Source organism: Schistosoma haematobium, chromosome 1 (genome assembly GCF_000699445.3).
Source record: "Schistosoma haematobium chromosome 1, whole genome shotgun sequence".
NCBI classification, from domain to species: Eukaryota; Metazoa; Platyhelminthes; class Trematoda; order Strigeidida; family Schistosomatidae; genus Schistosoma; species Schistosoma haematobium.
In genome coordinates this window covers 89,651,304-89,672,551 of record NC_067196.1, presented here as the reverse complement: position 1 = coordinate 89,672,551, position 21,248 = coordinate 89,651,304, and the positions used below count along the sequence as shown (strand labels likewise).

The 21,248-nt window shown below is 37.9% G+C and overlaps 1 protein-coding gene across 2 annotated transcripts in view; it reads right to left on the bottom strand.

Annotated features, from left to right (window-relative positions):
* Window positions 1-21,248, bottom strand: part of STK39_1 (STE20/SPS1- proline-alanine-rich protein kinase) — a 44,217-nt gene that overhangs the window by 12,293 nt on the left and 10,676 nt on the right. Inside the window, exons 6-10 of one of the 2 annotated variants that reach the window (XM_051210008.1) lie at window positions 18,401-18,502; window positions 14,116-14,301; window positions 12,687-12,791; window positions 11,519-12,040; window positions 3,775-3,877 (exon numbers count right to left, since the gene is read on the bottom strand). In XM_051210008.1, coding sequence (XP_051075494.1) covers window positions 3,775-3,877; window positions 11,519-12,040; window positions 12,687-12,791; window positions 14,116-14,301; window positions 18,401-18,502 — 1,018 coding nt within the window. The remainder of the gene's footprint in view (window positions 1-3,774; window positions 3,878-11,518; window positions 12,041-12,686; window positions 12,792-14,115; window positions 14,302-18,400; window positions 18,503-21,248) is intronic. The other variant, XM_051210009.1, reaches the window with a different exon arrangement.

Genomic DNA, 21,248 nt, shown 5'->3' with positions numbered 1-21,248 from the left:
GATTATAACATAAAGACTCAATTTACCAAGTACATTATAAATTGTGTATGTAGACGGATTTGAGCGACGTTACTTATGCTTGTCAGCTAGTAGTGATATTATGTGATTAGGTAAAACCGAAGTAGGGTGGTGTTGAAACTGGCGACCTGATGACTGATAGTGAAGTGGTTGAAACATTAAGGCCGCTGTCCCATATTTATACGTATTAGGTGCAACGTTACTCGGTTTAATATTTTTATCAAGGATTAACTCTTGATAATTTAAGTTATATTACAGTGATATACATATTTATTCGAAAAAAACTGTGACAACGCAAGACACGAGAATATTCGCCACAGTTAGCTTTTCTCGGTTATAATATGATCTATTGTGAGACATGGATGGAGAATACACGACAGCTAAACAAAGACGACGGAATAAGATATTTGATGATATTGGCTGGCTGAAATAAGGGTGAGATAAAATCGATCGTCAGATAATTTTCACAATGAGACTAGGTATAATTCGGCTTTGCAGTCAGTTTGAATTTATTTGCGGTAATGGTTGGAAGAAAAATATATCATCATAGCTTCATTAACGAGGCTTGAAGAAGGTAGCAACACTTGAGTTATACGTTATTGCAAAGGTTAGAAGTGTTAAGAAGAAATCATGGAAAAACAATGCAGCACAAACATGAATCGATCTAAATCACCACAAATTACGTCATAGAAAGACGTAAATGTGGTAGGGTTCAAATCCAAAACTGGATAGTTGAGTGGTGTTAGCGATGTGTGAGAGAATAACTCACATAGTTTTTATTTTCACTTGTAGGGTCTAAAAAAAACGTGATAAGTAGTCTGTCATGTCAACCTGGAAATGTGACCGCAGAGATCAATAGATAACTTATTGGTGCTGATCACGAAAGACTTTTTTGATGGTTCTTGGTGTATCAGTTAAGTACGTCTATAACCTTATTGCAAGGATCGAAAATTCATGGAGGTATGGTAGTTTTAGGACTAACATTTCCTAAACTACAGCACCTGGGAAGTTAAAATCGGTGATTTCGATTATATCTAGGATACACCATACTAGAGGTAAACTCTAGTGCAGATGGGAGTATAACTTCATTGTGGCGAATAGAATTTCCTTCTTGCGGTCTTACGGGTTTTTCCTAATCTTCTAACTGATACAATACGACATTGGAGAAGAAATCATTAAGACTACAAATAGCTCGAATAGTTCGTTGAAACAGATTAAGCTAATCACCACAATCATAGGGTAGCTTCGGTGGGTTACGGTGGGCTTGGTTAGATTTCATGGACTAATAAAATTGGAGCTCGTTGAGTATTTATTGACTAGTGTTACTGAGTATTAGCAACTGTTAAAACAGTCAAATAGGGTATATATGTGTATCCGGTCGAATATAACAGCACATCATATGATTCTCATACATCATCCAAGGGAACTCAGCAGATTATATATCGTGAAATTTCGGTAATATATATATATATATATATATATATATATATATATATATATATATATATTGAGTGGAAGTGTGCATGCTACTTTCATTAAATGAAACCTGTATTTTGATAAACACATGTTAATTTCGATGGATAGTGTATAATTATTAATTGGTTAATTTGTAAGTCTAGATTTTCTTTAATTGGTGGTTGTGAGTGATTCAGCCACGTAAATCTATTTGCGATCTTTGTTTACTACCCTGTGTCTAAACACAGCACTGTTCACTCGGCTGTTCTCAGGATACGCGAGTAATGCTTACAAGATATCCAAAATCAAAAGCATGCAGCCTAGAAAAGTTTTATACTTTCTTAGACGATGTGATCTTACATTGTTTCATAACTAGTTTGATGTCAATTTCAAGAAAAACTGTTGAATATCAAATAGTAATGAACAAGTAAATGATTGTGTGTATTTGTGTGCATAAGCCACAAAGAAACGGTGGGGAAGATTTGTAACTCAGGTGGCCGTAGTCGCGACCAAACCATCCAGTTCAGAGAAAAAAACTCCACATAAACAAACCACAAATGTGATTACTAGATAGTTCATTCAATCGAATGATGCCGTTGAAATACAAATCAATTTCAGTACACAGACCCGAAGTCAATCATCAACGAATTTTAGATGTTTTCATTTTTGCTACATGAAAATCGGATTACCTTAGAGACATGTGATATCATACAGTTCGATTATTAATCGGTCAAACTACTATTTTATTTTTAGATAAGTTGGTAAGAAACTATTGACCTAAAATGAATAAATGTGCTACGTTATTATTCTCACCCTGTTAAGAAAGTCCCTATTTTGATCTTAATCTCGAACTGAACTTCAGTAAACATCCAACCTTTACATAGATTTATGAGATCAATATGAATCATTCCGATTTATACAAATACATTGTCAACCATTAGTTTTAGCAATGAAGGATATTTTGTGAGTCAGTCGTTAATGAACGCGAGAAATAAAATTGTACAGATGATGATGGAAAATGATCTTTTGACTTGAGTTTACCATTTCTGTCAGACAGTTGAGATCACTGGGAAAAGTAAGGAGAAAAGGTTAAAACAACCGCGACGAACTTCCGGCTAATTCTTTGTTAGTGAGGAAGCGGCTTTTGCAAGTGGATCTTTTATGGAAGAGGAAGCAATAATGTTGCGATGTTTAAAATGCATTTTACACTAAAAATGAATCTATCAACACCTACAGAATAATCTGCCTGTAAATCAAAAAGTTAAAGACATATAAATTCGCCTATATGGACATAGATTGGCTGTCTTCTGGGAACCCAATGAGCACCTAAATTGATTTCTATGCGTTTCCATTTTCTTCTTAGTCAGGGTTCGGGTTTTCATCACGAACTGGCATCAGCTGTAATCCGAAAAAGCCTTCTATCCGTTTAAACCAATGAATTACTCACAAAAAATTTAAAAGGTACTATCTGATTAGTTTGTCCACGAGATCATGCACCACCAGGCTAACGTTTGCTTTAAGATGAAGGGTTTAATGTGAGAATTTAGGGATATTGTCGATTTGCCTGTTGCATACCAACTACAGAGACAGCATCTGATACATCTAACACCATAATTCCGACTCTACGGTGGTGAAAAATAACTTTTCGCCGTTATCTTGAACGGTTTGAGCACCATACAAAAGTATTTCTACTGTTCGTGAAATTTGAATTTTGAGCAAAACACAAAATTACTTTCATGATTCTGATTCCCCTGACCCTATAATATAATTTTGCCAAAATAAGAAATAAAATAAAACTGAAGATTTAAAGGAAGAAGTGAATGCAACTGCACCGTTACGATACAGCCAATGTAGCATCATTTTACCCTAAGTAATCAACCATTGATAATGATTAGCTCACACCTTTCAAATTACATATCTGAAGCTATCAACGTTGTAGAGGCTTGGGTTCGAGATAATTCCTTAGGCTTTGTTTATCAATCATCACAATAACCATTATTAAATAAATCCCAAAGGTGTATGAATTCAGAAGGCAACGCGAAGAGTCGATTACAGTTCCAACCTACTCTTCTTATGGGAGTTATCATTACACAATAGCTTGGTGGGTTCATAAGTAAAGCGTTATTTTTCATTATATCGAATCGAAAAAGAATCATAGCCTCTCATTAATCAACTTGACATTTTCCTTCATCTTGAAATTCAATGAAGCCTATCAGTTTATTCATTGATGTCAGTAACGCGCTTAGTGTTTGAAGTATTAAAAATAAAGGTTTGAAAGCGAAAAAAAGAAAATCAATCTACCTTCTCCTGGGACATAATTAAAACTGATATCTTGTAGTTCATTATTCTGCTTCGGATTACGTTTACGCAATGTTATTCGATAGCATAAACCACTGCCACATGACTAGACGGTTGGGAAAAAATACAAAATCATCAGTATGGAATTAAATTTTAAGTTTTAGTTAAGTGTATTCATTCAGCAAACATATTCAAAGAACAAAAACGGCTTTATATAAACGAAGAATCCTTGAAAAATGGAAATCAAGAAATTCGGAAGTGAATATAGTCTCAAATTGATCAGCAACGTCATAAGCAGACTTATCATGAATATAATACTGTAGTAGATCCCCAGTAGTGACTAACACGATAAATAAACAGGACAAAGGTAGGACTGTATATAACATTTTATTTATTTTAACACAGATATTGGTACAAGGAGGCACCAAATACATATGAGCCACACAAATCTCATTCGATATGTGTGAGGGCTTTGATACTGACCGGGTGCCCAAACCGAAGCAGGTGGTTTTCTTAGGGGGCCACACCCCGAGCCTTCGACCTGAAGGTCTGACCCACAAGGCAGTGGAGCATCGTGAGGAGATGCAGTCTCATGGTAGCCGGTGACTAACGATTGGTTCATACGCCATTTGTTCCTTCAGGATAGTGGAGCCCATGTGCACCATTGATTTGGTTTAGAATCCGGTTAAAGCGCTGGACATTCGCTTTTCGTCCTCTCATTTTCGTAAGCAACAGTAGTGCCACGAGAAGGTGATGAGTAGGACTTCGCTGGCAGAGGCTGTATACGCGTGGCCGTGTAAGAGCATTTCGAGGGGGGAGAACGGGACAACCACACTCTTGGTCATACCAGGGCATTTGGGGGCAGTATATAATATAGTAATAGTTATTGGTTATTTTGACTCTAATCGACGCACAGTTCCTGGTTTATCTAGAACTGTGAAGGTTTTCGATTCGTTGATATTAATCCCTCATCTCTGAAATATCGAGAAATTTCGTTTTATTTGTTTGACCTACAATTTTTACGATTATTATAACTAATCTGATGATTTTAAAATTATTGGATAAAGTGTTTGATCTGAGATGGTGGCTAGAGGTGGTCGACAGGAAACCATGGACTAGGTTTCGTGCTACTTGGCACTTGTCGGCAAGGTGTACCTGTAATGTTGAGGGAAGTGATGCTCCCTGACGGACTCGATCCCGTGTCACCAAGCTTCACAGTCAGAGACGTCACCAATGAGCAATCCGGGCTGCGACTGAGGTCCTGTGAGACTGAGATGTGTTTACATTTGATTGATCACTGGATATTGATCAATGTTATGTGTGTTAGGTTCTTCCTATTACAGATCGAATGCTATCGACCAAGTTGCAATGTAGACACTAGTCTAGGCGACCCGACATCACGTGCACCATATTGAGATGAAATGGTGGTTGGAGGTAGTCAACAGGAAAACCTGGATAGCTCATTGGTAGTGTGTCTGACTGTTGTTGATATTTTAACTGAAATCTGATTAGTATTAGTCGGTATCGGTGCATTCTGTATGAACCAGCTGGATACAGGTATTGTGACACAAGTTTACATAAAATCAATGGAATATGGCTAGCAGTAAAATCTAGGACAAAGTTTTGATCGTATTTAGGACTCTTCAGCTAGATGCATTTGCATCAAATAATTCCACAAGTAGCTGAATAGATAGAGCGATAGCGCTTGAATCAAAAGAACTAGGTTGAAGTCCCGGAGCAAAAAAAGGACTCTAGTGTGTAAATACGTTCAGATGACAAGTCCTACGTAGGAAGGAGTGTGAATCTAAGATTCCACTGTTAGCTACATTTCCTCTTTTGCAATACATCAATTTAACTCCGCCTGGAGTCCCTCCGGGGGCTACTGCCGGTCCCAAGCCCGGATAAAGGAGGAGGGTTGGGCATGGGGTTAGCGTCCCCATCCCGTAGAAAACTAACTCGCTAAAAAAACGCTAACCAGAAAAAATTATTCAAACCTTTTAAACTCTGCCCTGGGAGTCAGAAGGTGTTCATTTAGAAGAACTATGACGCTTCATGATGAAAGCCGAATTCGTTCGGAAGTTATGAGGCCGATGCCCCTTCTGACAACCAGAGCGACCATTTATTTAGGTACATGGAATGTTCGTACAATGTGGGACACCGGAAGAGCCTTCCAGATTGCTGCGGAAATGAGAAGATACAACCTAGAGGTACTTGGGATCAGTGAAACACACTGGACACAAGTTGGACAACAACGACTAACTACAGGAGAGTTCCTGTTATACTCCGGCCATGAAGAAGAAAATGCACCACATACACAAGGAGTTGCATTGATGCTGTCCAAACAAGCGCAAAATGCACTTATAGGATGGGAATCTCATGGACCAAGGATCATCAAAGCCTCGTTTAAAACAAAGAAAGAGGGCATTTCAATGAACATCATCCAATGCTGTGCGCCTACCAACGACTACAATGAAGACGCTAAAGATCAATTCTACAATAGGCTGCAGTCAATAGTCGAGAAGTGCCCAACAAAGGACCTGACCATTCTGATGGGAGATTTCAACGCCAAGGTTGGAACGGACAACACTGGATATGAAGACATCATGGGACGACACGGACTGGGAGAAAGAAACGAAAATGGTGAGAGATTTGCAAATCTATGTGCCTTCAATAAGCTGGTCATAGGCGGCACCATATTCCCACATAAACGCATACACAAAACCACATGGACTTCACCGGATCACTCTACACAAAACCAAATCGACCATATTTGCATCAACAAAACGTTCAGGAGGACTATAGAGGACGTGAGAACCAAGAGAGGAGCTGATATAGCATCAGATCATCACTTACTGGTCGCCAAGATGAAATTGAAACTCAAGAAGCACTGGACAACGGGGCAGACAGTATCACAAAAGTTCAATACGGCCTTTCTTCAGGATACTAACAAACTCAACGAATTCAAGATAGTCCTCAGCAATAAGTTCCAGGCCTTTCATGATCTACTCAATGGAGAAGGAACTACTGCGGAGAGCAACTGGAAGGGGATCAAAGAGGCAATCACTTCAACATGTCATGAGGTCCTGGGTCACAAGAAGCACCACCACAAGGAATGGATCACTGTTGATACACTGGATAAGATTCTAGAAAGGAGGAACAAGAAGGCAGCGATCAATACCAGCCGAACAAGAGCAGAAAAAGCCAAGGCACAAGCTGAATACACGGAAATAAACAAACAAGTGAAGAGGAGCATCAGAACCGACAAACGTAAATATGTGGAAGATTTAGCAACGACGGCGGAAAAGGCTGCAAGAGAAGGAAACATGAGACAATTGTATGACACGACAAAGAAACTCTCTGGAAATCGCCGCAAACCAGAACGACCAGTGAAAAGCAAGGAAGGCGAGGTAATCATCAACATTGAAGAGCAACAAAACAGGTGGGTAGAACACTTCAAAGAACTGTTGAATCGACCAGCTCCACTGAACCCACCCAACATCGAAGCAGCACCCACGGACCTCCCAATCAATGTTGGCCTACCAACAATTAAAGAAATCAGCATGGCCATCAGACAAATCAAGAGTGGCAAAGCAGCAGGACCGGACAACATCCCAGCAGAGGCACTAAAAGCAGACGTAGCGGCAACTGCAAGGATACTCCACATTCTCTTCAATAAGATTTGGGATGAGGAACAAGTACCAACAGACTGGAAAGAAGGACTACTGATCAAAATACCGAAGAAAGGCGATCTCAGCAAGTGTGATAACTACAGGGGCATCACTCTTCTCTCAATACCGGGAAAAGTCTTCAACAGGGTATTGTTAAACAGAATGAAGGACTGCGTAGACGCCCAACTTCGTGACCAACAGGCAGGATTCCGTAAGGATAGATCGTGTACATACCAAATCACAACTCTACGGATCATTGTGGAACAATCAATTGAATGGAATTCATCACTCTACATCAACTTCATTGACTACGAAAAGGCATTTGATAGCGTGGACAGAACAACACTATGGAAACTTCTTCGACACTACGGCGTGCCTCAGAAGATAGTCAATATCATACAGAACTCATATGATGGATTACACTGCAAAATCGTGCATGGAGGACAGTTGACAAAGTCGTTCAAAGTGAAGACCGGTGTTAGGCAAGGTTGCTTACTCTCACCCTTTCTCTTTCTCCTGGTGATCGACTGGATCATGAAGACGTCAACGTCTGAAGGAAAGCGCGGGATACAATGGACATCTAAGATGCAGTTGGATGATCTAGACTTCGCAGACGATCTGGCCCTTCTATCCCAAACGCAACAACAGATGCAGGAGAAGACGAACAGTGTGGCAGCAGCCTCAGCAGCAATAGGTCTCAATATACACAAAGGGAAAAGCAGGATTCTCCGATACAACACAGCATACAACAATCCAATCACAATTGACGGAGAAGATTTGGAAGATGTAAAAACCTTTACGTATTTGGGCAGCATCATTGATGAACATGGTGGATCTGATTCAGATGTGAAGGCGCGGATCGGCAAAGCAAGAGCAGCATATTTACAACTGAGGAACATCTGGAACTCAAAGCAACTGTCAACCAACACCAAGGTCAGGATTTTCAATACAAATGTCAAGACAGTTCTACTGTATGGGGCAGAAACCTGGAGAACTACAAAAGCCATCATCCAGAAAATACAGGTGTTTATTAACAATTGTCTACGCAAAATACTTCAGATCCACTGGCCGGACACTATTAGCAACAACGTACTGTGGGAGAGAACAAACCAGATCCCAGTGGAGGAAGAAATCAGGAAGAAGCGCTGGAAGTGGATAGGACACACATTGAGGAAAGCACCCAACTGCGTCACAAGACAAGCCTTCACATGGAATCCTGAAGGTCAAAGGAAAAGAGGAAGACCAAAGAACACATTACGCCGAGAAATGGAGATAGACATGAGAAAAATGAACAAAAATTGGAAGGAACTAGAAAAGAAGGCCCAGGATAGAGTGGGTTGGAGAATGCTGGTCAGCGGCCTATGCTCCATTGGGAGTAGCAGGCGTAAGTAAGTAAGTAATACATCTATTTATTTATTTTGTTGACAATTATCATAATAATATGCACATGTTTCTTGTAATCGATTATTTCATGGTCTCTTTCGCACTAGAGAGATTACTTACTTCACTAATCTATAAAATGGAACTTATATGAATATTGAGAGAGATTAGGATTATTTTTCCAAAGTGCACTAAATAAATGTAAGCATGCAAGTTACAAGTGTTGTTGAACCGGATGAAAGGTTAAAGCGTTCAGCTCCCAACCACTACGCCACAGTTTCAAAAATCATTCTACTTGCTTCAGTTTATGGAAACCACCAAAATCACTTGCTATTACACTCAGTGCCGACAGACTGAAAAGAAGGATAACTCATCAAAATACCAAAGAAAGGAGATCTGAGCAAGTGTAAAAACTACAGAAGCATCACACTAGTATCGGTACCATGAAAAGTCCTCAACAGAGTACTGTCGGACTGGATGAAGGATTCAATAGACGCTCACCTTCGAGATCAACAGACAGGATTCTGTAAGGACCGATCGTGCACAGATCAAATCGCCACACTATAGATCATCTTTGACCAATCAATTGAATGGAATTCGTCACTATACATCAACTTCCTTGATTATAAGAAAGCGTTTGACATCATCAATAGGAGTACATTATGGAACCTTGTTCGGAACTCACTAGCAGGTAGCTGCGATAATCGTCAACATCAGACAGAATTCACATGACGGACTACACTGCAAAGCCGTGCATGGAGGACAGTTGACAGATGTATTCCAAGTAAGGGCTGGAGTCAGACAAGGCTGCTTACTCTCACTCTCTCTATCTCTATCTCGTTTTTCTCTTTCTTCTGATGGTTGACTGCAATATGTATGTCTGCACATTTCAGCTAAGGCACGGAATACAATGGAAAGCTTGGATGCAAATAGACGATTCGAACTTCGCAGATAAACTGACCCTTCTACCTATACACACGAGCGAACGCAAATCAACACAGTCACTGTAGCAGCAGCCTCTACATCAGTAGGCCTGAATATACACACAAGGGAAAAATCAACATCCTCAAATACAACACAGGAAACACCAACTCCATCATACTTGTTGGAGAAACTGTGGAAGAGGTGGAGACTTTCGCGTATCTGGGTAGCATCGTCTATGAGCGTGGAGGATCCGATGCAGACGTAAAGTCAAGGATTAACAAAGTAAGGGTAGCATTCCTACTATTTGAGAACATATGGAACTCAAAACAACTGTCAACCAACATCGAAGTAACAATCTTCAATATAAGAGTCAAGTCAGTTAGTTCTAATATACGGAGCTGAAACTTGGAGAACTACTACAACTATCATCAGAAAGGTACAAGTAGTTCTAAACAATTGTTTACACAAGATACTTAATAACAGTTCGCCAGATACTATCAACAACAGCCTACTGTGGAAACGAACAAATCGACTTCCAGTTGAGGAGGAAACTACCAAAAGTCGATGGAGGTGGATAGGACACACATTAAGGAGATCATCAAACTGCATCATGAAGCAAGTCCTAACATGGAATCCTGAAGGTAAACGTAAAAGAAGAAGGTCAAAGAACATACTGCACTGAAAATTGGAAGCAGACATAAATAGGATGGATATCGACTAGAAAGGATTGCTCAGGACAGAGTTGGATGGAGAATGGTGGTGAGCGGCCTATGCTCCTCCATAAGGGGTAACAGGATTAAGTAAGTACGTATGCATGTTACACATAATATTAAACACATAAAACATCTTATTTGTCAAACATTAATGCGTACATATATGTCAATGATTAATATCACCGATACTTTCTGTCTAGAAGTAATATACGCCAACGTTGAACACCAGTATGTCTGGGATAGGGGTGAGCAATCTTTTCTTTATATGTAGGGGACATTCATAAATTGTAAATATCGAATGGTAATTCACAGTTCCAACTAAAATTAATTCACGACAGAGCAAATATATTAGCCAGTATCTCACTAATAAAACTTGGCTGAACTCCATCAGTCTGCGTAGTCCATCATTAAAACATTTTTTCGACCGCTTTCATATTTAAAAAAAACTTGTCGCAACTGGATGATAAAACTTGAACAAGTGATTGAAGATACTCTATTTAAATAGTCGGTACTTTTTCTGCTGGGATAATAATAATGATTCATGTGTCTCGACCGCTTTTTTTTTCAAAATTATGTCAAAATTGTGTGATCTATGAAGAAGACAATAAATACTGGCCATACACAACAAGAGATGAATAAAGAACAAATGATATGATCATCAATTGTTAATATATTGGCGTTATGTACATCAGCAAATATTAAATGTGCTGATAAGTTGTACAATACATGTACAGATTGAAGGAGAGCGAAAGATAACATCATAGCAAGAAGTGATTTTATTTCCTATATAATGAACCAGGTGCTACTTATATATAATGACTAATGATATCAACCAGTTAGCTAAGCTAAAAGTAGGTTGGATATGGGGTTTGAACCTGAAACTCAGATATGCTTTATTATTGAGTATCAAGTTGTACGACATCAGGGTTATGTACGGTTTCTTTTCTACTACCTCAAGCCACCTAATACCATAAATCTTAATATTATTCCAGTTGAAACCTTTCAAATATTAATAATGCAAAAACCAAGTTGAAACGTTCATGAGGAACGACAAAGACTTACAGGATCATTTGTTTGAGACTGTTGTTGTTGATTATCAGAATCATCAGTTGTCAAAGTGCTCGAGAACGCTGCTGCCATAGCACTAATCGAATTAGATGTCTCTGGAGAGGCAGGTGTACACGCTGGAGCAGGTGGAAATGACGATGATGATGACCCAGACACCGCAATATTATAGTTGTCTGTCCTATCTAAATGTGGTATATTACTTCGTGGACTAATACCACCAACAGTTTCATCAACAACTGGTAGTGCTGTTGGCATTGCCATCGTTGCTCCAGTTGCACGTGCATTATTTACTTGATTAGACGCAGATGAACCGATTACAGCAGTTGCATTTGTTTGAGTTAATAATTCTGATGGAAAATCAAATCCACTAGATGAATTACAAGGTTGGAGTACACTACCAGAACGATCAGTATATGAAGTAACCTTATAGTCATTCTCATCACTATCATCATCACTATCAACACCACTATTAGATACACGTCCCACTGTATCGAAATTCCATTCTGTACTGTTATTCTTGAAAAGAAATTTTGTTAGACATATAATAGGCATTTAAACTCGTCATAAAAAGATAAAACTAATATTTATTTAATAAAGAAATTAAATAAGGTCGCAAAAATTTTACTTTACCACTCTAAATCGGATTATCACAGTGAAACACTTATAAAGTTTATAAGCGGGGCGGTAGATGTGTACCACAATGTCGGCAAGAATAGCAACATGATATCAATGTCAAGAAACAGAATCCTTTTCGTAGTAAGCTATTATAAAATATATCATCAATGGTAAGGTTTAGACAAACTGTAGATGGCAATGTAGTCCAGGAAGACTGTTTCTTTTTACAAAGAATACAATATCCGCTGAACTACTAAGTCTAGATAGCTACTAACATGGTTAACGAGTATGATATTTACATCATTACTAGTAAAGGTTTTAATAATAACGGCGTGATAGTTCAAACCCTTTCTAGTAGTGATGTAAACAACATAACTGTTGAATAAGTTAGTGGCTAACTAGACTCAGCAGATGTGTCCTCAGTAGAAGGAAACGTGGGTCTTTGATTATACTGCTGGTTACAGTTCATTTGTTATGATATAAAATACTCGTTAGTCAGTAAAAGAAAGAATAATACAGTTTGACATACAAACACAAGTACACGTACCTTAGGATCACGCTTTTCTGATCGATCATCCGGGTGCTTATTGATACGAGAAATAGGAGGTGGCATCTCACCACCAAGCAAAACTCGACAAAGTAATTCTCGATCCTTTAATAGTAATAATAGTAAAAACAATTGGGTATAAATAAAAATGTTATTAATGAATTATTTGAAGTGTGAATGTTGGAAACCTTTTATAGAAGCCTACATCTATAAATAAACCTATACCTATATATAACCCAAAGTTGTTTATAATTTAAAATATGGAAAAAGGTTTTTTTCAAGAAATATACACTTGATAAGCAGAGCGATAGATAAGAAATGCATGCAGAAGTGTACCCGACGAATACAAACTCACATCGCTTGCATTAAACAATAATAATTTACATGGGAAACTGATGACATAGATTAGTCACTGAACAGTGACTGTTTGTCTAGTCGTTTTTAATACTGATCGAATCATGACAATTAAGTTGCAATATGGCAACTAGTCTGTGTGACTCGACATTGTAGCCCAAAAATAGGAAACCTTTTTTAGACAGTGAAGCATGGTTCTAATTTAACAGGGAGCATCAGTCTCCTCAAGATGGCAGTTACAAATTACCGACAAATGCTAACCAGCACGAAACCTAAGTCTATGGCTTCCTGTCCAGTGCTTCCAATCACCAAACACGGAAACCGACAACAATCGCAGAACAATGAATCGAAGCCACACATTTGTATGTTCTGTAATGAGAGTGAATCAGGGAAACTTGTCGATATATGGACCTTACAGCTGACCAAAAAAAGTATTATTGTGAAATTTTAGCGTTGTTGACACAATAACGATGACTATGGCGACATTCTAAAATTTAGTACCATTCCAATTCTTGTAATAGGGTAATATCAAGTAATTCGCACCAGCTCCCATTGGTTATCAGAGCATATAAAATAATATATATCCAGCTGAAGAGGAAATCTGTAGGTGGATAAACCAAACATTGTCGAAATCATTAAACTTCAACATAAAGTAAGCCTTAACTTTGAATCCTCAAAGTAAAAAGAGAAGAGCCAGAACAAAGGACACACTGAGCTGAGAATTAGAGCCAGGTATCAACAGAATGAGTAACAATTGGCAACAGCTGGAAAGGAGAGAGGAAGACAGAGTTGGTTGGAGAATCCTGGTTGGCGGCCTGTGCTCCACGAGGGGTAACAAGGGATATATATATATATATATATATATATATATATCGTAGAACCGGAATATTTACAATATATTTAAATAATTGTTTATCGAGTTTTTAAAACGGTTGAAAATTATTCGAAACGATCCGACATAGAACATGTTTCTAAAATGGGAATAATAAGTATGAACAAACTAAATATAAATTTAGTATAACAGTAATTATAGTGATTTATAAAAACTTAACAAGGTCATTTCAATATAGATTACCTTCGCTTTTGATTTGATATAAGTATGGCTAAGTAATTCACGAGCAGATAAACGTTGACCTGGATCTTTCATAAGGCAAGCTTTGGTGAATTTACGAAATTTGTGTCCATAATTTAAATATTGATTGTTAACTGTTGCAACACTGTCAATATCCGGTGAATCATTTTGTAATGTAAGCATTAATACCTTTTATTGAAATGAATTACAGGAATGGGGTTAAGGGTGAGAGAAAAGATAGAAGTGAATGATCAATAGTTAAAATAAGTCAGGTATATTATCTCTTAATCTTGGAAAAATACTTACACCTAATATTTGTCAAATTCATAGTTTCCACTTGAATTATATTTTCCTAAGCGTAATGTTTGATATTGTCACTGATAATGTTACTACGTCTACCACTCTGATATCAGTCTTGATAATTTCATCTTGGTATCCTGATATGATATGATAACTTGGACTGATGCAGATATGTCCCAGATTGTCTGGTGTCTATGACTGACTGGTTGTTAACCGTCATTAATTTGAATGATGGTGAAGCTGTCATTGCTTTTTCTGGACAGTAAAGTCATCAATAATATACAGGTCTTGATTTACACAGTGAAGAAACATTATGTTTATTCGACAGAGGGTTTATATGAGAGTATAAAATATCAAATAAAACTTCCTAGTTTTTCAAAAAATATTCTACTCTGCAGTTATACTTTCATAAACATATGGTACAGTTTTCTATAAGTATGTTGAGGGTGGATAACTTTCTTGGCTACAAAACCCGTTCTCAGCCACAAGAAGATTGTCGTAGATCGAAATCCCACTGTAGATTCCAGGAAGCACAGTAGTGTCAATATCCATTTCGTAGATATAGAGTGGTCCAAAGTCGAGTATATAAATATATGTACTCGGTGAGTTACTCTTAATCATAAGCTTACAGATTTTATTCAACTATTCTCCTTAAAGGGACTGACTTTTTTAATGAAGTTTTAAACATACAGCTAATTTTTAAATTATATAAGCATTGTACAAGATGAAAATACTTGACGCTTTAGCTACTTCACTGATTAGTTTGTAGTATTTTTGGCACATGCTTGAGGAATCGATTATTACGTAATATGGGAAAATAGCAACAAAGGGTTGATGATCACTACATTTTAGGGATCACCAGTTGTCAACGTAAATGGGAGGCTGTTATCCCTAACTTTCTGAATGTTCGCTAAGTGTGTCGCACATAGCACTTTCCGTAGTTTTTTCTTCATTTAACGAATTTTGTTTATCAGAGTATGATTTTCATTAGGGATTTTATTTCAAGACCTAACGTATCACATGTTTGTGTTTTTATAAGGCGTCAGGCATCTACCGACATGGCTCAGATCAGAAGTTAGTGGCTTCAAGTACTGATACCACGTTTTGCTTTGGCCGCACCTAATTCTCTTCCAACCATTTCCAACACCGGTTAGCATTGCACGTCGTGGTAATCGGTGTTCAAGCATATGTCACACGTGGCCCAACCATCTCAGTCGATGGAGATTCACAATCTCATTAACCAATTTACCATCATTCCCTAATACCCTGTATCTGACCCCCTATTACTTACCCGATGATCCCAGCAGACGCCAGCAATATTTCTAAGACATCTGTGACCAAACACTAGTAGCTTACGCGTATCCTTTACCCTTGATGGACACATTTCACAGCCGTGAAGCAGAACAGAACGAAATGCCACGCAGTATACTCATCCTTTCATTGATAGACGGATATCTCTCATTCGTCATAGGTGACGTAAGTTGGCGAAAGCTAAACGAGCTTTTCGAATCCGTGCTGAGATTTCATCAGACACCAACCAATTAGGGCTGATCAGACTTCTAAGATAAGTGAAGTTGTCGACGCGTCCGATTACTTCACTCCCTATCATTAGTTCAGGTGTTGACGCAGACCAGTCCTGAAGCAACAACTTACATTTAGAAGGAGAGAAGTGCATTCCAAACATTCTGGCATTGTTGCTTAGTGCTACCAGAAGACTTTGCAATTTATCAGCGTCTTCACCAAACAGGACTATATCATCTGCGTATTCTAAGTCGATAAGTGGACCTCCTGGATGGAGATCGATACCCGAGAATTCAGTCGATGACAGCTTTATTTCCATCAGTAGATCTATGATGAAGTTAAACAAAAATGGAGAAAGTGGACAGCCTTGCCGAACACCACTTGAGGTTGCAAAAGTAGATGACCGTTCGCCATAAGCTCTGACTCGACTAGTAGTGTTCGAGTAAAGAGCCTTCACAAGGTTTAGGTACTTCTGAAGTACGCTACAGAATCTCGCGATCTACCGAGTCAAATGCTGCTTTTAAGTCAAGAAAGACCACCATTACCGGACGCCGATAAGTATGCCTGTGTTCTAGAACCTGACGAATGGTGAATATGTGGTCGATGCATCCATCCAGCTTGATTCTCTCGTGTTTGCAGTTCACGAGTCTTAGTTAGGCGTCGGACAATTATCGAGGCTAGTATTTTAGATGCTATATTAAGTAAACTAATCCCTTTATGGTTGTCACAGGATGATTTTGACCCTTTCTTATACATTGGGACGATCAATTATTGTGACCAGCCAGATGGGATAACATCCAACTCCCAGATTTTAGCTAAAATATTAGTCAACCTAATCGCTAAAATTGGACCACCATCCTTAAAGACCTCTGGAGCCAATCCTTCTAGACCAACTACTCTTCTTCGTTTCAGATTAACTATAGCCTTTTCAACTTCAACTAAAGTTGGGGGACTTACTTCAATGTTCCATTCACACAGTCTGGGAATGGAGGGTGGTTGTAGAGTAGCTGAAGGTCAGTTGAACTGTTCTCTAAAATGTTCCGCCCATCGTTCCAAACGTCTGGACTGAGAGCAGATGAGAGTGACGTCTTTTTCCGAGACAGTTTCACTTACACTTGACTTATTAATTCCAGTTTCTTTTATTAGTCTGTAGAGCTGTCTTGTGTTCCTTGTAGCCGCCGCCTTTTCCATCTCTTTTGCTTTCGTTGCCCACCACTGCTCACGGTCGTTCCTTAGACTTCTGCCTAACCTAGATCTGATTTGTTTTCGCTCTTCATCGTGTTCAGAACCTGATGAGATGAGTTTACGAGAATCCATCAGTGCAATAGACCTTGAAGAAATCCATTGGTTCTTTGTAACCCTGTGGTTTAAATCACTGATAGATGTCACTGCTGTTTCCATAGCTGCTTGTATATCTTTCCGAGCAACATCTGGGTCAGCCTCGTTCTCAGGACTACCTAAATGTGACCTCAGTTGTTCCTGGAACCTACTTTTGGTTTTCTCGTTACTCAATTCAGTTCTAATGGGTCTTTTAAGTGTGGCTTTTTGCGTCCAGTGAGGTGCAAGCAGATGTGTGCCCGTATTAGGGCATGGTCGGAGTCCAAGCAGGTACTCCAGAATGAGCGTCAATCTTCTATCGACCCTCTCCAATGATGACTGATGGCAATATGGTCTATTTGAGTCCATCGTTAGTTTGGTGTAGGGGGTTGCCATGTTAGACGAAGTCTCTCCTTATGCTTAAAATTTGTGTTTGCTAAAAGTAAACGATTGTCTGAGCACAGTCGCAGCAGACGATCACCATTATCTGTTTGCTGTGCCGGAATACTAAAATACTCTTTCTATTTGGTTTAAGCCACCTACCTGGGGATTAAATTTACCTGCTACGAGTACTATGTCTGAACGTTTAGCTTTCTGAAGAAGTTCAAATAGCTTTCTGTAAAATCCATCTTTTGCTTCATCCGAGTTGCAGTCGGTGGGAGCGTAGGCAGAAACGACAAAAAGGCAACGACGTGTGTCCCTATCCTTCAGAGTTCTTTAGCCGAACAGCAAATAAGCGACTGTTAACGGGGATCCACTCTAATAGTGCTTGTTCCGCCAACATGGCTACGATTAAAAGTTAGTGACTTCAAGTACTGATAACACGTTTTGGTTTGGCCGCCCCTAACTTACTAATACATTAATTACAACTAGACATAGTACAATGAATGGAATTTCCTACCTTTTCCGAAATGATGTTTTAAATTTACAATTGACATATTTTTGATGCAGTTGATATCTTAACTGATACAAAAAATAATAATTTTAACATTGTTTAATTTATTTAGTAGTATGTATGCTTTATTTTGGGCATTGTAATAGAATAATTATGGGTTCATAAGGGTACGACCTGATACTTTTTTAGATTAATAAGAATTACATAATAAATGAATTATTAAATTATGATACAAGGAACCTCGATAAAAATTACCTTCATTGGTGCAAATTTTGCATAAGGAGCTTGACCAGTTGCCATTTCAATAGTTGTAATACCTAATGACCATATATCTGCTTTTTGATTGTAACCACGAGCCTGGAAATAATCAAATTACATCATTTTATTGAATTGAAATTATAATCAGGAGAAATAGACAATTTAACATCTATGTAACATGTATAAGTTCGTTTTATGGGGTCCAAAATAAACAGTGGTACAATTAAAAACTATCTTGATATGAAATACGTTATCGAGGTTCAAATGAGAGGGACTATCACGGATGAAGTTCACTCATATTGAGATTGAGTTATTCATCAAATAATGGATGGAATGATCGTCATGCTATTTTACAAACTCATTGAAGTTGAAAATACTAATCATCAGATTTTAATTAGGTAATACAAAAGTCAATTGCTCGTTGTGAGACCTAGAAGTAGTGCGTATTCGACCCGTGATGAAGTAGTCAAAGGTGAGCATTGTTCAGAATTAACACATCAATGGTACCTGAACTGATATCAATGGATGATAAAACCAATCGCCAAGTCATCTAACTAATTCAGTGCCTAAATAATAACTTTCTTCCTGTAAAATAATTCCAACGTACGAGAGTAAGAAGCCATAATTTTCATGCAATTGACCATCGACGGTAGTAGATTATGTGTGTTAAATCATGAGTGGGTCGAAGCTCCTAAGTTTGAGTTATTTCGATTCGGAAACTTAAGGAATATACAGAATTTTACTCATCGAAACACTCAAAAGTCCTCGAATTTGATCTTGTTTAAAGGAATATCGTATGTGTATTAGCTCTTTAAACGGATTCTAGTTTATTTTGTGGTTTGTTTAGAATCTATTTACATAAGATAATTATAAGTTAACAAATAATCTAGAACTACTTCGTTGAGTTAGCTGTATACAGTGTGAAGGACATTTTTGGTTTAGCAGAAGTAATAGAACAAATAGATGTATCAAATAAACTTATAGTTTCATATGATATAGTTTCACTGTTCACCATTAATCCCCTTGAAAGAAACAATTAACATAATTAGTCAATACTTGCAACGTCTGTATATTCATGTCATAAAAACAACTCAAGCAACTGCTCAGATTGTGCACAACGTAACAATAAATTATACCTTTAGATAGATGGTGTCACTATAGGAAGTTCTTTAGCCCCAATGCTTGTAGATATATTTGTAGCAACTTGGGGAAGAAAAGATTACTATCAGTTATCAATGAAACTGAACTTTATGTAAGATACGCTGAACATAATTTTGCTCTGTGTAGCAATATGAATTAGACAAATCAAATATGAGAAAACTTCGATAAAGTCTACCCCAATATTAAATTTGCAATGGAACATCTCTTGAAGAAATTATAGAACCTAATAAGGGTATATATATCGAAAAAAAATCTGGAGTGGCAAATACCTACATTTTCACATCTTTTGGCCTATAAGCTACAAATACGAGTTGGTGAAAACGCTCTACCACAGAGCCAGAAAATTTTCTTCACAAGAAAAACTTGAGGAAGAATGTATGGAAATAAAATATTATCGGTGTGAAAACTGATGTCTTGAATCAACTTGAAAGAAGTGTATTACCGAATACCAAGATAAGGTGAAAGTGTACAAACCCGAAAAGAAACAAGTTCTTATATGAATGTCATCCAAAGGGAATCAAATCAAGAATAAAATTAACCAAAAACTAAGAAGTCTTAAAATGCATATTTTCGCCTGCTACATTGGTTCACTGCATACACTAGTCTCAGTAATACAAATAAAAGTAGACAGGTAACCACCATAAGTCATCTACTATTGCGTACATCAATTTACATACATCCACAAAATAATGTACATCGGAAGAAAATAAAGACTGGTCCCAACTTGCTTTGCTAAACGTATTCCTAGGACCTTAAGTCTTCCAGGTAAAAACAGGCCCCGTATTTCAATAGTACGACACCTGCTAGACACATGCGATAACGTTAACACCAAACGCGTTCAAAGTAATCAATAAATAGTCTAGTTTTATCTTATTTGTAGAGATCGTAGCAACCAGAAAGGTTAATTCTGACCTCTGTGTTTCAAAAGAGCAAATGATTAACCTACAACTTTTTTGGTACACAAGAGTTAATTAAGCATTTCGACCCCTTTTCCTTCTTTTTTTTAAAATAAACTATAATCGGATTGTAATAGATGAAATTCATATATCTTCACTTTCATTCCATACTTATTAAATCAAATTTATCATATTATGTAATAATATTATCGTAACTATTCTAGAACTATCATTCTAAACAGTTGTTTTCCGAAAAAGTGTTAAAAACCCGGATTTTTAACATGGTTTATATTCCACATAACCTATTCATTATTGATAATTCTTTTTTTGTTGTTGATGGAACATCATTTTAATCATAGGAAATAATGAAACATATTAGCATGTATATGTAGCTGAAGAGAAGATAATGAAATACAATGAATTCATTGTATTTTGAAAATCAGACAACGATGGTGCAGTTTCAACAAGAAATCAATAAAAAAATTGTGATTCAATAATTAGATGCCGACTCAGTGGTCCAGTAGGTTAAACGTTTGTGCGCGAGACTGAGGGCTCTGGGTTCGAATCCCGTGAGGGGGATCGTGGAGGCGCACTGCCGAGGAGTCCCACGGTAAGACGAAATGACCGTCCAGTGCTTCCAGGTTTTCAACGGTGGTCTAACATCAATCGATTCATGATCTCAATCAAAAACTTAATAATCTCCACAATCCGTATACTGATAAGCCCCCAAATGCCCTGGTACGGTCGAGAGTGGGGAGAGTCCGCTCTCCCTCTCCAAATGCTCCCAC